The sequence below is a fragment of the Nothobranchius furzeri genome, chromosome 17, assembly GCF_043380555.1.
Source record: "Nothobranchius furzeri strain GRZ-AD chromosome 17, NfurGRZ-RIMD1, whole genome shotgun sequence".
Classification (NCBI taxonomy): domain Eukaryota; kingdom Metazoa; phylum Chordata; class Actinopteri; order Cyprinodontiformes; family Nothobranchiidae; genus Nothobranchius; species Nothobranchius furzeri.
This window is the reverse complement of record NC_091757.1, coordinates 28,783,063-28,799,503: the sequence shown is the minus strand read 5'-3', so window position 1 is coordinate 28,799,503 and position 16,441 is coordinate 28,783,063. Positions and strand designations below refer to the sequence as shown.

Below are 16,441 nucleotides of genomic sequence, written 5' to 3'. Positions count from 1 at the left end.
AATTAAAATGCATATTGATACAAAATCCTACCTGTAAAAGAACGTGCGCCGCCCGGGAATCGAACCCGGGTCGCAAGAATGGGAATCTTGCATGATACCACTACACCAGCGGCGCTCATGTAATGTACTCACTGGAGTTTATATATATCAATAAAACAATGATATGAAATCATGGCAGATCCGACTAAATAAATATAAAACAAACTTTGCAAGCAAGAATTTGGGTTAGTTGGGTCGCGAGGGCGGTAGCCTAAGCAAGAAGGCACAGACTTATCTCTCTCTAGCCACTTGGGCCAGCTCCTCTGGGGAATCCTAAGGCATTTCCTGGCTAGCTGTAGGACATATGGTCTCTCTGGTATGTCCTGGGTCTTCCTTTAGGTCTCCTCCCAGTTTGACGTGTCTGGAAAGCCTCACCCAGGAGGCATTTTAACTATATGCCTGAGCCACCTCAATTGGCTCCTTGCGATAAGGAGGAGCAGCGGATCTACTCTGAACCCCTCCCGGATAACCAAGCTTCTCACTCTGTCTCTAAGGGAGAGCTCAGCCACTCTGCAGGGAAAAATCATTTTGGCTGCTTGTATCCACAATCTCATTCTTTCAGTCACTACCCAAAGCTCCTGACCATAGGTGAAGGGTAGGTTACCAGTAAATCAAGAGCTTTGCCTTCTAGCTCAGCTCTCTCTTCATCACGACAGATCGGTACAACGCCTGCAACACTGCAGACGCAACACCAATCTGCCCTTGGATCTTACGTTCCATCTTTCCCTCACTCGTGAACAAGACCCACAGATACTAAAACTCCTTCACTTGAGGCAGGACCTCATCCCTGACCCGGAGAAGGCATTCTACCTGTTTCCGACCATGGTCTTGGATTTAGAGGAGCTGATTCTCATCTCAGCTGCTTCACACTCAGCTGCGAACCGCTCTGGCTCCAGTGAGAGTCGGAGATCACGTTCTGATGAAGCCAACAGGACCACATCATCTGCAAAAAGCAGAGACTCAATCCTTAGGCCACCAAAACGGATCCCCTCAACACCTTGGCTGCACCTTGAAATTCTATCAATAAAAGTTATGAACAGAATCAGTATAGGGCAGCCTTGGCGGAGTCCAACTCTCGACTTACTGCCAGCAATGGGGACCAAGCTCTGGCACTGATCATTTAGGGACCTAACAGCCTGTATCAGAGTTTCTGGTACCCCATACCCCTGAAGGACCCCCCCAAAGGGCACCAGATGGACGCAGTCCAACGCCTTCTCCAAATCCACAAAACACATATAGATTGGATGTTAAAACTCCGACACACTCTCCAGGACCCCACTAAGGGTATAGAGCTAGTCCAGTGTTCCACGGCCAGGACAAAAACACATTGCTTCTCCTGAATCAGAGGTTCGACAGTCTGTCGGACCCTCCTCTCCAGAATCCCTGAATAGATGGGAAGCTCAGGAGTGTGACCCCCCTGTAGTTGGAACACATCCTGCGGGTCCCCCTTTTTAAATAGGGATACCACCACCCCGATCTGCCAATCCAGTGGAACTGCCGCGATGTCCACGCTATATTGCAGAGCCGCATCAACCAATATAACCCTACAACATCCAGAGCCTTAAGGAACTCTGGGCGGATTTCATCCACCCCCAGAGCCGTGCCACCGAGGAGCTTTTTGACCACCTCAATGACCTCCCAAGATTGGAGATCCCAACCCAAAGTCCCCTGACTCTGTTTCATCACTGCAAGACGTGAGATTGAAAGTCTTTGAAGTATCACGCCACTGATGCACACCGTCTCGAGTCGAGGTCAGCAGCACACCTTCCCCACTATAAAGGCAAGGCAAGGCAGCTTTATTTATATGGCACATTTCAAACACAAAGGCAACTCAATCTGCTTTTCAATTAGCAAGAATAGCAAGAACGTTAAAAATCAACATGGCAAAAAGTACACAAAAATATAATTTTGATTTAAAAATTAAAAGAAAAGGACAAAATCAAAGGTTGAGTAGTTACAGTTCTGAACAGTCATTCAAAGGCTTATGAATACATGAAGGTTTTCAATTTTGATTTAAAAGTTACTAGAATTGAGGCAAATTTGACGTCACAAGGAAGATGATTCCGTGAGCAGCGTAGTAGCTAAAAGCAGCTTCACCCTGTTTGATTTGAAGTTGTACCAGCTGACTGTTTCCTAAGGATCTCAGAGCCCTGCTGGGTGATTAATAAGCTGTAGTTTACTGGAAGCCAGTGTATGGTTTAAGAACAGGAGGTAGTGGGGGGCTGACTCCCACTGGGCAGATTCTCCCAGCAGACACTCACGATGCGTTTGGGCCTGCCAGATCTGACCGGCATCCTCCACCACTGACTACCAGGTAGTGGTCGGTTGACAGCTCTGCCCCTCTCTTCACCCGAGTGTCCAAGACATGCGTGTACAGATTAGATGAAACAATGACAAAGGCAATCACTGAGCTGCAGGCTAAGGTATCCTAGTGCCAAGAGCACATATGAACACCTTTATGTCTGATATGGACTGGTGTTTATTATGAACAATCCATGACAAGCACAAAAGTCCAATAACAAAACACCACTCAAATTCAGATCGAGGGGCTGTTCCTACCCACCACACCTCTTCAGGTCCCACTGTCATTGCCACATGAGCATTAAAGTCCCACGCTTCCTCATCTGGCTGTACCCGGCCAGGCTCTATGGGTGAAAGCCCAGCCACCAAACGCTTGCTGACGTGCCCCACCTCCAGGCCTGGCTCCAGAGTGCGAGGGAACACCTTTTCCATTTGAGATCATCTTCATAAGGGGTCTTTGGGCTGCATTTTGTCTAATCCCTCATCTAGGCCATGTTTACCTGAGGTATGAAGCTTCAGAAAGCTCCTAGCATCACTGGGACACTCAAACCCCTCCACCACGGTAAGGTGGCAGCCCAGGGGGGTTCAATGTTAAATTAATAATGCAAATTATTCTAAAATGCTGCAGTGTGTGTGTGTGTGTGTGTGTGTGCGTGCGTGCGTGCGTGCGTGTGTGTGTGTGTGTGTGTGTGTGTGTGTGTTTTCTTGGTTAAAAGCTAACAAAAATAACTTATATTGCATTAACCCTCTGGAGGCACATGTTGTAGATTTGCAACGTTAAAACCTACCCACCTGGTTACTCCACATACGTATTTCATGAGCATGTTTTAACTCTGAAGTACTCCTGAAGGACGTAGTTGTTCGTCCTTTTATCAAAACTTATTTTTGAGCCTGAGAGGGTTAATAAGGACGTCTCAATAGTGTCTGTGATACTATTTGATCATATATTGTGCCTATCTTTGGTCTGGGAGGTGTAACATATCATGATACAAGCTGTTAAATAATGTTAAAAGTGTGTTACAAGAGGAGATAAATGCATGAATAAACATTTAAAGTTCATATTTGGACGCCAGCCTTCACAGTTTGGAGACTCATGTTGTGTGGTGAGGAGACACAGTTAGTCCTATTACCACCTGGGTGCCCAAGGCCTATTCTGACAGGATGGATGTTGTGGGATTCCAGTTGGATGATTGGAGGATTATTTAGGAAGATTGGAATGAACAAACTGATTTCATTGATGAGAGAGTGAACCCCTTACCAAGGATGAACTCTACTAACTTTAACAATCAGCTGCTCTAAATAAGCATGAAGTTCAGAGAGGAACACTGGGACACGAATAAGGGAACTGTAATGCAGGGGTAAAGTAGGGCAGGTAGAACACAACATTGTTTATAATGCAGCTAAAAGTGTGGTTATGATTGGCCGGGCCAATGAGGACAAGTAAATAAAGTTTCAAGATTTTCTTTTGTCAAACTCGGTGATTAGTGTCACCAAGACAGTAAAACATCTTGGTCATATCATCACATAGGCCGTGAGAGACGATGATGATGACATGTATAGGCAGTGCTGTATGTCATATGCTCAGGGAAAAACACTCGCTCATGAGTTTTGGTCCTGTTCTGATAAAGTAAAGATAACCTTATTTAAGGCTTATTGTTCACACCTGTACACGGTCCACCTATGGATTTAACTATAAGAAATGCAGTATTCTAGGCTGCAAGTTGGATGCTGCTCTGCGTTTGACACTGAGGAAGCCTAGATGATGGACTAGTGCAAGTGAGACTTTTGTAAATTAGAGGGTGAGCAAGCTGTCTTAAGAAAATGTATTTAGAAATTATTTATTTAGAAATGTATCTGTAGGCTGAATAATTCTAAAAATGTGATGTTTTAAATCCAACCTTTGTCAGTGCAATACACTATCAGTCAAGAATGTGGAAACACTGGTGTAACAGTCTTTACTCTTTTAGATTAGGGAGTTACTATGACTTACACTTTATTTTCACACCACTGTTATTAGTGGCTCTTGTTTATGTTTTCAGGATTATTTGTCTTTTGTGCTTTAGCATGTCATTTGGTGCTCATTTCATTTTATCTCATCTGTACAATGTTTTTTTGTTTTTTTCAACTTCTGCAAATTGGACCGAGTGTGGAAAAAAAGAATACTTGACTTGACTTGACTTAGCATTTAGAGTTAGATTCAGCATTTAAGTTTAGATTTAAGAGTTAGATAAACTGAAATTATCTGTTATTTAAACATTATTTTAAATGTGACGAAAGTTGTTAAATGTAGGGAAAAATTTGCTAAACATAAAAAAATGTCTGCTAAATAATTTGTACCAGCTATTTACACTTAGCATGTCATAGAGGATATCAAAGTAGCTAAACCATGATTTTCTGGCCTCCGTTAGCTTTAGTTAGCTTTTAGCTACATTGGCTCAGAGTCTGGGTGTCAATCATCAGCCCCCACCCTCACAGCTCCACTATCAGCTTCACCTTTTTTGCCCTTTTTTTAAATGAAAATGACCAGATGCCGATGCGGTTAAGATGGTAATTGGTGGGAACCGCCCACTAGGCATCAATTTAGCATTTAGAAGGAGATATTACAGATCCGTGCCCATGTTATATGTTCCATCCATTGTTATAGTCTATGGTTATAACGTGTTTTTTGTCATTTTGGATTGCCAGAATTAGATTATTTGTATCTATTTGTATTTGTATTTATTTTTCCGTCACAACAATACATATAAAACACATGAAAAGGAAAATAATTATCTAATAAAGATCATAATAATAATTTTCACAAGTATAAATTCCACTTGTAAATTAAACAGTTTCTTTAGATATAATTTATGAATGAAAAGGCATAGGCTGAAGTTAAACTTATTTAAGCCTACCCATTAATTCATTACAAAACCCATTAATTCATTACAAAATGTAAACAGTGTCACAAATATCAAAAGTAAATAAACATGTAAACAATACAGTTATTACATGCATCATCCTAATTTCAACAAAATCAATCAAGAGGTATAAACATGAATAAAACAAAATCAATTATCATTAAATATCAGATATAAAAAATTAGCTATATTAATACAGAATTACATACATGTGACATTTAAGTTTCTCCTAGTACGATTTTTACATCAGACTTTGAAAGTGTTCACTAACCAGAAAGAATGTAATTGTTCTGTTGTGCTGCTGAGGAACATGCTATTTTGAAGATGAAAGATATGACCTATCTGAAATTTTCATGCACATTAGAATGAACTGAACTTTTTCAATTTGCAATTTACATCCATTCCTGCTGCCATATTTCAATTCTGCCACGCACATCATATAATAGAACAGAAGGGAAACGATTAACATTGAATAAATGTCAAAACGGCTTGCCAAACAGCTACTATGGTGGCAGAAAACACGCGAAGAAGAAGAAGACCTCAGCGTAAGCAACATGGCGTCTCCATCTGGGTGCTCGCATTATGTCCGCAGCTGTTTTTTGAAAGTGGGTAAAGTGTGTGAAGTAAATCGCTTGTATTGAGGGAAATGTGAGTGTTTGGACTGTAATTGTTGGTGCTGTCGTTAGCAAAGCTAGCGGCGACGCAGAGGTGGCTTGTCGCTTATGGAAATGTTGTTTTATATGAAAATTGTTACGTAACGTTATGAATGACTGATCCGTGCGCGTTCCTCTTACCTTCATTAAAAAGAGAAAAGTGTTTTAGGGTTGTTGTTGTTTTTTTTTTTTTTTTTAGTTTTTGGGTTATCTGCCATCAAATCAGAAACTATCGTTTAGATTTAGCTAATTATTATATACACATGATGCCATATAGCTGAAAGTTTACGTGAGTTTTACCAAACCCGTTTACAGCTGAGCTGAGGCTGGCCTCAGACTGATGAACTAAACCTGTCCCTACACCTGCAGGCACCTTGCTGCGGTAAACTGTACGTGTGTCGGCTGTGCCACGATGCAGAGGAGAACCACCAAATGGACCGATTCAAAGTCCGAGAGGTGCAGTGCTCCGAGTGTCAAACCTTACAGCAGGTAAACACCTGGAGCTACTGTGTGCCTCATCTTAAATGTGGTCATTCCCACATTCCCTTGTGATCTCTGCGATGATTTAATCAGAAGAGTGGAAATAAAAACGAGCTGTTTTCCTCTAGACGCAGCAGACTTGTCAGCAGTGTCACATGCAGTTTGGGGAGTATTACTGCGACATTTGTCACCTGTTTGACAAGGACAAGAAGCAGTACCACTGTCAGCCCTGTGGAATATGCAGGTGAGAGACCATGGAGTTGTAAGGATGTAGTCCCAATATCACTAACCCTCAGCGTAGTGCAGAGGTCTAGAGCCAGACGTCATCCTTTAACGTGGTCTTGAACAATAGTTGTCGGGCTTTCTGACCATCTTGTTTTTTCTTGGTTTACTTCATACATGTCCATTTCCTCAGAGGAAGATCTGTTTTTATTTGGTAAAGAATTTCGCTGTTGTTATGCAGCAAAGAACACTGAGTTCAAGAACCCATTTTAGCTTGAATCTTGGATTGGATCACTCTTTTTTAATTTGTTAGGATTTGACCTATTTATACAAAGATGTTTTATAATCAATTTATCTGAATGAAAAGTACCACCCCACGAGAGCTGGGCTGAACTTTGGTTGGTGCTGAAAAAGCAACACGGCCTGAATCCGGGTAGAACGCTGAGAACATTCATCACAGAGTTTGGTCAGAGGTCAGCTGAATAGCACACATACAGTGGGCACTGAAGTATTCAGACCCCATCATTTTTTCACTCTTTGTATTTATATGGCAACCTTTTTGCTAAAATTAGTTAAATTCATTTTCCCCTCATGTATGTACACACAGCACCCTTTATTGACAGAACAACAGAAGTTTAGACATTTCTGCAGATTTATTCAAAAAAGAAAAACTGAAATATCGCATGGAAGAAATGAGGCTATTTAACAAAACACTATTTGCACCTATTAACCTTCAAATCTAGCCAGAATACATTTCTATATTTGATGGGATTATTGGCATTTTTATGCTGTAGGAGGAAAAAAGGTAGTTTTCATTGTTCATCTGCATTTTCTGTCTTGTACTTTTCACCCACTGTTTGAGTGAGAACTGCAGAAGAGCAGGGTGCTGTGGCCCGTGGCTCCTTTTGGATGATGTGGCCCTCTGTGATGTTTATATTTGAGCTGACAAAAGGAAAGGATAGTTTTGGAAGTTTTACCTCGGATATCTGCAAAACGTGCATGGACTTTCCACAGCAGACACACTAACACAAGTAGGTTGTTGGTGCAGTATTCTGCTTTAGTTTTCTCTCACTGGACCACTATTTATCTGACATTTTATCAATATGGGACGGACCCTGAGCATTATCTGGCAACAAGCTGCTGGAACATCTAAATATACGTATACAAAGTGATGCTGATGGACATCATGGGTTCATTTTTTTGTCCAAGAATTCACACAGGCAGTTACTTTTGTGGTTTGATGCTAATTATACAATGCTGTGCAAAAGTTTTAGGCAGGTGTGGAAAAAATGCTGTAAACAAAGAATGTTTTTAGAAATGTAAACAATGATTGTTTATTTTTACCAATGTACAAAATGCAAAGTGAGTGACCCCAAGCATCCAACAAAAGTCATTTCAGAACTAGTTTCAAGGTCCTGGAAGGGATGGTGTGGCCCCTACAGAGCTCTGATCTCATCACGGAGGGTCTGGCATCACATGAAGACAGAAGGACGTGAGGACACCTACATCCACAGGAGATCTGTGGTTGGTTCTCCAAGATGTTTGGAACAACCTACCAGCCCAGTTCCTTCAACAGCTGTGGTCAAGTGTAGCTAGAAGATCTGATACGGATTTGATTTAGATTTCTCTTTTGTTCATTCACTGTTTTTTGTTGATTAGTGAAAAATAAATGATTAACACTTCCATTTTAAAAAGCTTTCTCTGTTTACAGTATTTTTTCACACCTACCTTAAACTTTTGCACAGTTCCTTATTTCTGTATTTACAATCTTTCTTCTAATAGGGCTCTCCCAACATCTACATTTGAAGACTTTGTGCTAGAAGACTCAAAATGAAAGGAAAACTCAAACCTGCCCCAGATCTTATGTTGAAAACAAGAGCAAGAGTTCCAGAGAAAAAGTCGTGTCCACAAAGCTAGAGGGCTTTATTTACCTCACTTTATGTCATAAATGAGCTGCCATCACTAATCGGGTTATTGTGTGTTTGGACCTCCACAGGATTGGGCCCAGAGAGAAGTACTTTCATTGTGAGAAGTGTAACTTGTGTTTAGCCCAGGACCTACGAGGAAACCACAAGGTGACCAGAGCTCCACAGCTGTTCCTGTCTTCCTCTCACTAAAAGACCCACACCTGTTTTATTTTCTGTTTTGTCTTTGTTTCAGTGTGTCGAGAACGTGTCGAGGCAGGACTGCCCGGTGTGCATGGAGGTAAAAACACCTGCAGACATGCGCTAGAGGAGAGAAGTGATGGGTTGTAATCCAGTCAGTTTGGTGACAGTTTGATGGGATTTCTTTGTTTCTTCTGTCTTTTTAAACAGGACATTCACACATCCAGGATTGGTGCTCACGTGCTTTCATGCGGCCATCTTTTACACAAGTATAACTTATTTTTCTATCTACTGTTTGTTCAGGGTTGTAGTCAAAATTGGACAAATAACTAACAAATAACTCGGTCAGTTTGTGCGTTCAACAGAAGGAACTGATGCACGGAGATCTGTTTATACTGTGGTTCTTAAGGATGTAAGAAGATATCGATATGGCAATATATCATGATATTTTTCCCGCGATATATCGATATTCAAAACTGCATCTAATTTTTGGAAGAATTTATATATAAACATTTGTGATTTATTTATTTATTTACCGTAAATCCTCTAATACAGGCCGGTATTCAATTAAAGGCTGGGTCTCCAATTTTGGTCGGAGTCGGCGGAGGTGAATAATGGCCGGTCTCTTATTGTGGCCGGGTGGAATGTGGTAACAAGCAAGTACGGGGGCGGTTGTGTCATCGTCTCACTTTTGATTTGCCAGTGATAGACCGCGAGAGTAACATTAACCGTGCGGAGACGAAGAGGAGGCGAAAATTTGATATCAAGTTCAAAGAGTGCGCTGCAGAACACTGGGGAGCAGTAGGGGTTGTATGAACTAGTTGACTTCACTATAGGGACTTTTTATGCCTGTCAACGACTAGTCGCTGTCACGTGATAATGACCGGCAAGATGCAGCCCTCAGAAAAGAAGACTGCTGTCAGCAGGTGACAAGCTCCTGCGCTCGGGGGGGCAACGCGCTCTGCCAGAGCGTCGGTACTGACACGCGATCGTTCATGTCGGTTCATTTCCTTTAATGTTTTCTGTCTTTTATTTGCGCCTGATGCGTTTCGCTGCTGTGGAGCGGGGCGCATCAACTTGTCATCCGGTGACGCACCGATCACTGATGCGGCCGGCAAGCAGCGTGCACTCCGTTGTTTTTGCGGTCGGTAGATCTTTTAGAACTGCAGCTCAAAGGTAACTCATAAGGTGAATATATATGAAGGCAGGTAGCAGTTTTTCTTTAGGATTGAGAGGAGATGCAGGAAGATAACAGATACAGGACAGAAAAATAGTCAAATAAAAACAAGTTCGGTTTTGTACCTGGTGGTTGCAACAAACAGACACCATTGAAGGTAATCAGAAGTGAGGAACAGAAAATGAAATAATTATTTTAATGTTTAGAGCAGCAGGAACTCTGAGAGGCTGCAGGCGCATCAGTGAGTTTGCGGCCACTGCGCAGGGGGAGGGGGGAGAGGGCTGAAGCAGAAACTACCGTTGTTAAAAGAAATGTGTTTAACTTTGAAAATGTGGGCGCAATTTTAATTGTCAAAAACTCCAGCGAACCATTAGTTCATTTTGCTCAAATAGAAATAGAGGCCTGCCTCTAATTCTGGTCCTTCTTCCAATAAAGGCCTGGAGCTTGATGAGCTTGAGTCAAATACAGGCCCGGGCCTGTATTAGAGGATTTACGGTATTTATTGGTGCAATACAAACACCGACCACTAGTAGGCAGCAATGTGCAATTGGTTCTATTTCCATCAACAAAATGTAAATCCCTCTATTATGGTTCAGATACCCCATGTTAAACATGTTAAGTATCAGTTTGGATTGTTTATTAGATTTTCCTACAATAACTTCAGTCTAAAAAATCGCTAATATCGTCTGGCTGAATGTATCGCAATATATTGTGATATATCGTATCGTCTCCTCGTATCGTGATGTGTATTGTATCGCCAGATTTTCACCAATACACATCCCTAGTGGTTCTGGATCTGTTCTAACATGGAGATATTTGTGTTTATCCACAGGTCCTGCTTTGATTCCATGATCACAACGGGGTACGTTTGATCAACCTTTATACCGAAATGAAATTGGGTCGGCAGATACGTGTTCCTATTGCTTTAATTAACTTTGCTGCTGTTGCTTTATTTACTTATCAGGTTTAGGAGCTTTTAAATAAGCCTGTGATCTAGTTTTTGTAATCAGATTTTCTCTTTAAAAGCTGCTATTTATCTGATGTCAGAGTAAATGATGTTGGTGTCATCCAGAGCATATTAAAAACAACTTCTTGATACTTTGAAGACGTGTCGCCTCTCATCGAAGAATGTCTTCAGTTGTTAAACTTGGGTTGGGAGTAGGCGGCTTAGACGTGGTCAGAGACGTGACTAAGGGGCTCGATACATGGAAGGCGACTAATGACCGCGATCAGCGAAATTCGTCTCTGTCGCTTTTATCACCCGACACACGGGAGGCGACCCGCGCCGGCGGCAAAGCCGTCGACGCATTCTGTTCCATGGCGAAATCGAATCTTCCGTTGTTTTGATTGGCTGTGTCAGATTGGAGGGAATTAAGGTTATTTAAGCGGTTCAGAGTTAAAAAAGTGGTAGATATGATGTTTCACAAGGTGCTGCTAGAGTTATGTGAAATCTTACTTCTGATTTTACTATTAAAAAAATAATAATACAGAATGTGTTCATCCCATATTACAAACCAGAGAAAGAAACATACATACAATATGTTATATTCTTTGGTAGAAATATTGTACAGTTCTGGGAAATCCGTCACAGCAAGTATCAACTTCTCCTCCATGTTTGCTCGGAGGTGTACGGAGCATCCTGTTCGCTCATTGGTCAGTGAATGAAACCTCCATTGATTGGTCCTCGTCCGAGCAACAGCGATGAAAAGTTGAAAATATTTCAACTTTCTGGGATCGCGTTGCTGGGTTGCCTGTGCACGACACGTGCACGAGCGCAAAATTTCACACGCACGTTTTTCGCGTTTCGTTTAGTAGGAAGGAGACCCGCGATTATCGCTTTGTCGCGCATGTCTCATTGGAAATGAATTGAGTAGAGGGCATGTCGCCTCCCGTGTATCGAGCCCATAAAACGGTGCACATCCTGGCTCTGTTGGGGACCTGCTAGGACCGTCTAGCATAGGAAGCCACCATATATGTGTAGATATTTAGTCTGGTCATGACCCATTGACAGATCTCTGTTGTGGAGTCGAATCTATGGTTGTCTCACAAACTGTCTCCACCTGCTATTGGACAGGGCTTGGACCGATCAGAGCAACAATCAATGAGATGTAGTCAGAGCTACAGAAGTCCGTCATCGGGAAAGTCCACCATACACTTTCAGAGAAGAAGCAGCAGCAAATGCATCCTTTTTAAAATAAATGATCAGCTCATGTCTCAAAGAGAAGCCCGAGTCTAAATCTTCCAAAGTGGATGCCAAAGCTGTTTCAAACTAGCACCGTTCCTGAGCTAACTGCGTCGTTGTAAGTCTTCGCCGTCACAGCTTTGGTGCTAATCCCTCCCAGCTTCTCTATTAACATAGAGCTCTGTGGTGGGCCAGACCTAAACCTGTTGTGTCCAATGGTAGACCTATGGAGGCTATACATGAGCGTGTCTACCGACCTGCGGAGCAAATTATTTTGCTAGGAGGTGCCAGAACCTCATATAACCTTGATGTCCTCATTAGTGACCTCTATTGCCCTATCAGCATGTTTGTTTCTGACCACAAATTATAAGCCCCTCCTCCCAACTCAAGTTTTAGAACTGAAGAGCTTCCTGGGTGAGAGGCGAAAAGTCGAGTTGTTTCCTATCAAACCCTCGAGAATACCATAGTGGTGCTACGGTAGTCTTCAGTAGTTAGGAGCCCTGAGTGATGCTCCCTTCTGGTTTCCTGTATTTATTTCAGAATGTATCGCTGCCCTCTGTGTATGCATTCTGCCTGGAACATGAAGGATCAGTGGGTTGAAATGGACAAAGAGATAGCTGAGTCACCAATGCCTCCTGAATACCATGGAGCTACGGCCAAAGTAAAACCCAAAGCAGAACATACTTTATTATCATTTCTGTTGTGTTTACTTTGTGTATTTCTTCTCGTACTACAGATTCTATGTAATGACTGTCAGACTCACTGCACGGTGCCTTTTCACGTTCTGGGGATGAAGTGCAGCGGCTGTGGCTCCTACAACACGGCGCAGGACGGCGGACTCATCCAGCAGCCGCAGCTGTAGCGCTGCATAGAAAACCGACTCGAGCAGCAGGGTCAAAACCAGTCGGCTTTACTCCGTTGGATGGAAAACTTCTGACATTGATGTCTTTAATCTTATTAACTTAAGAGTGTAAAGAACAGCCGAGCACAACTTCACAGGAGACTTTGATCATCAGACAGATGAACAGAACCGTCTTTATTTTTATTTCTCTTCATTACATAACTCAAAATCGTACAGCCTGCAGCCACGGTTCGCCTGCTCCTGTGTGTGTGTGTGTGTGTGTGTGTGTGTGTGTGTGTGTGTGTGTGTGTGTGTGTGTGTTCTCATGATTGATTCTACTTGTGTGAACAGTTAAAAAGCAAACTAATTTCACGTCAAAGCTGCGTTTTTGTCTTCAATAGTTTCATTTCTGTTAAAATGATGGGAAAAAGTTCACTTGAGCTTGCAGCCAAACAAATCCGCCTTTGATTGTTGTAAAGCAAAAATATAACGTTAATAGCTTTTATAATGGGGAAAACTCAGTCATACATGTGTGAGGTTTGGTTAAATACTCCAGTCTAAAATCAGATCAGGTAGTGGATTATTAGGACCGCTCATCTTCCTGAGTGTGGTTCTGTCCCTGAAGTCCAGGATCAGTCAGCCTTCCCAGCTGCCAACACGTGTAACGGAAGCATTCGGGTGAACGTACCACTTTTCATTCATTCATTCTGAAAGCCACTTGGTTTTGGTGTAACCTTTAGCTTTTTTTTTTTTTTTATTACAAGAATGCAGATTTTTCTACCCTATTCAACCCAGTAGAGAAAATGAAGAACTAATTATTTTCCAGGCAGGTCGTCTCCTGTTGACATCACAGCTGTGTTCATTGGCATTAGTTCTGCTGCTGGGCCGGGCTCACATGCTGTCTCCTCTCGGTGGAGCTGGCTCAGGAGTTGTGAGCTGGATCATTAAACAAAGCGGAGCTCCAGTCGGAGTCGGGTCACTGGGGGTCACTAGTGGTGAGTCTGTGGAGAGTGAGGGGGGTGCTGGTGTGACCAGCTGCAGGGGAGGGGGTGCAGTATCCTGTGGGGTCTCCTGGAAGGGGCCGAGGATGTTGGGAGTGGTTGAACCAGTGATTTCACCAGCATCCACAAATGCTTCAGAGTTGCAGACCAGCTGGGAATCGTCTTCACCGGGAGCATTTTGACACGGGCTCTTTGGCTCGATGGGTGAAGCACCAGTGTCGGTGGAGGTCTGGGGGTCCTCCAGGTCTGGAAAAACGGAGAAAAGCCCTGAGTCTGCAGGGGGAAGGAGCGATGGGTCCATTTGTACGTCACTCTCTGTAAACGTAGCCTGTGAGGGCCCGAAGGTTTCCTCCGATGAAGTGGACTCACTAGACTCTAAAGACTTAGAAGAATCTTCACCTACATTCAGACTTACCTGTTCAAAAAATAAATAAAACAATGTCACAACTCTATCTGCATTTGTAGAAAACAGAAGTAAAACTACTCACAGGTTTGGATGTGACAACAGTTACCACGACGATGGCCCAAATGGCTCCTACAGCCGCCATCCTATCCTGTAATCAAGGAAAGTTCAACCTTTCATGTTTTGCTTTAAGATCTCGTCACCATCTCGCTGCGCTGCTCACCCTGCTTTCTGTTCTGTTTGTAATTAACTCCATAAATTATTATAAAGTCGTACTATTTAGTCTGAAACCAGCCTCACTACCTCCTCAGCCAAAGAAGCATCCTCTACGGTAAGAGTTGTACTCTAAATCTGAATAAGTTCTCATGCACAATCTGAAGAGCTACAGAGTCCCCCTCCGTTCAGACCTACCGTATCTTCTGATGGAGTTGATTCTGGTGAGAGCAACAGGGCGAGACTGGCCAACATGAGAGCTGGGCATGTTTTTGTACCACTCTTATTTGTGGGGGCTACACACCATCAATCCATCAGCCAGCCTGTGTTCGTGCATCACTACAAAGGATTCCTTCAACAATTAAAGCTGAGTCCTGAAACACCCACAGATGGACTGGAATTAAAGTGTTTAAGATTCTTACAGAATAATGAGTGAGCTCACCAGACCAGGCATCACAATCCAAGTAAACATGTGTTTTGTGGCTTTGTGTAAACAATAGAAAGAATTTGGTTTAGACTTTAAATACATAGAAGGCACCAATTCAGGGCAGCTTGCTGCTGTGGGTTGACTTGGATAGACATAATGCATACCTAAAGTCATCCATCAGCGCAGTGCATTGTTACGTTTGTCCATCGGAAACCATTCTCTACACGTTTGCGCTCAATCTTTTTCTCGTTTTTTATCTTTAAATGACATACAAAATGTTAAATGTCCTTAAGGACCTTGTGTTCTTCTTGCTCATGCCTTTCATTTTTGACAGCATTTTAGATTTCAGACCAAACGCTCACTCTGAAGCTGACCTTCCCCAGAGGAAAAGAAAATCTTTATAACGGGTCAGTTTTATGTGATCTTCAAATGAGAACATCTCGATTTTATTCAGATGCTAGATGAAGTCACGCTCAGAGAGAAATCTGGAAGCAGGATCACACCTCGCACACTCCCACGCCTTTGCCCTTGTGCTCTCTAACCTAAAGGGTTAAAAAGCAGCTGGAGACACTTTTATTTTAAGCTGCTTTTACTGAAACCATTTGGTTTTTCTTTTTTTTAATGTGCCTTTTCAACGATCTCTCTATTCTTTTATATTTTTGTAACTTGATTCATGATTCATTCATTTTATAATTTTATGACATGCCCTTTTTGTCAAAACTTCTAAATCTTTGGTGGTTTCTGGTTTTAATTATCCATCCATTCATTTTCAGCTGCTTCTAGGGAATCGGGTCATGGGGGCAGCAGCCTAAGCAGGGAGGCCCAGGCTTCCCTCTCCCCAGCTACTTGGGTCAGCTCCTCCAGGAAAATCCCAAGGCGTTCCCCGGCCAGCCAAGAGACATATTCCCTCCAGCATGTCCTGGGTCTGGTCTCCTCCCAGTTGGACATAACTGGAAAACCTCACCAGGGAGCCATCCTGACCAGATACCTGAGCCACCTCAACTGGCTCCTCTCAATGTGGAGGAGCAGTGGGTCTACTTCGAGCCCCTCCCGGATGACCGAGCTTCTCACCCTATCTCTAAGGGAGAGCCCAGACACCCTGCGGATGTGGCAAGGTGGAGAAATGAGGGCCCGGGGGGATTCGATCCCCAGACTCCCGGGTGAGAGTCATGCGCGCCAACCAGTCAACCAAAGGGACATCCCCTTTGTCAAGTAGCCAGGGTGCATGATCAATTGGGATACAGTGACACTCACCCTGTCACATGGAGACAACTCATTTTGGCCGCTTGTATCCATGATTTTGTTCTTTTGGTCACTACCCAAAGCTCATGACCATAGATGAGGGTAGGAACGTAGATCGACCGGTAAGTCGAGAGCTTTGTACACACACAGGTGCTCACATGGTGCTCTCATAAGTATGGACTTGGGCATGTTCAACACTTGTCTGGTGGGCACTTAATAAACTGTGATTTATTATCGTGTGATTGTTCAGTTAAA

At 42.9% G+C, this 16,441-nt stretch overlaps 2 protein-coding genes and 1 non-coding gene across 3 annotated transcripts; 1 reads left to right on the top strand and 2 right to left on the bottom strand.

Moving 5' to 3' along the window:
• Positions 1 to 44: 44 nt before the first annotated feature.
• trnag-ccc (transfer RNA glycine (anticodon CCC)) lies at positions 45 to 115 on the bottom strand. The gene has a single exon. It is a non-coding gene; the product is annotated as a tRNA-Gly (tRNA).
• Positions 116 to 5,725: 5,610 nt separating this feature from the next.
• On the top strand, positions 5,726 to 13,134 carry rchy1 (ring finger and CHY zinc finger domain containing 1). Its single transcript, XM_015971910.3, has 9 exons — positions 5,726 to 5,845; positions 6,263 to 6,382; positions 6,502 to 6,617; positions 8,592 to 8,670; positions 8,756 to 8,800; positions 8,911 to 8,969; positions 10,710 to 10,739; positions 12,600 to 12,720; positions 12,796 to 13,134. Exons 1-9 carry the CDS (start codon positions 5,795 to 5,797, stop codon positions 12,919 to 12,921), a joined length of 747 nt encoding a protein of 248 aa, XP_015827396.3. The 5' UTR covers positions 5,726 to 5,794; the 3' UTR covers positions 12,922 to 13,134.
• Positions 13,135 to 13,791: 657 nt separating this feature from the next.
• Positions 13,792 to 14,772, bottom strand: LOC107393513 (uncharacterized). The gene is made up of 3 exons (XM_015971911.3): positions 14,716 to 14,772; positions 14,390 to 14,455; positions 13,792 to 14,316 (listed from the first exon to the last, which is right to left on the bottom strand). Exons 1-3 carry the CDS (start codon positions 14,770 to 14,772, stop codon positions 13,792 to 13,794), a joined length of 648 nt encoding a protein of 215 aa, XP_015827397.3.
• Between the last annotated feature and the right edge of the window lie 1,669 nt (positions 14,773 to 16,441).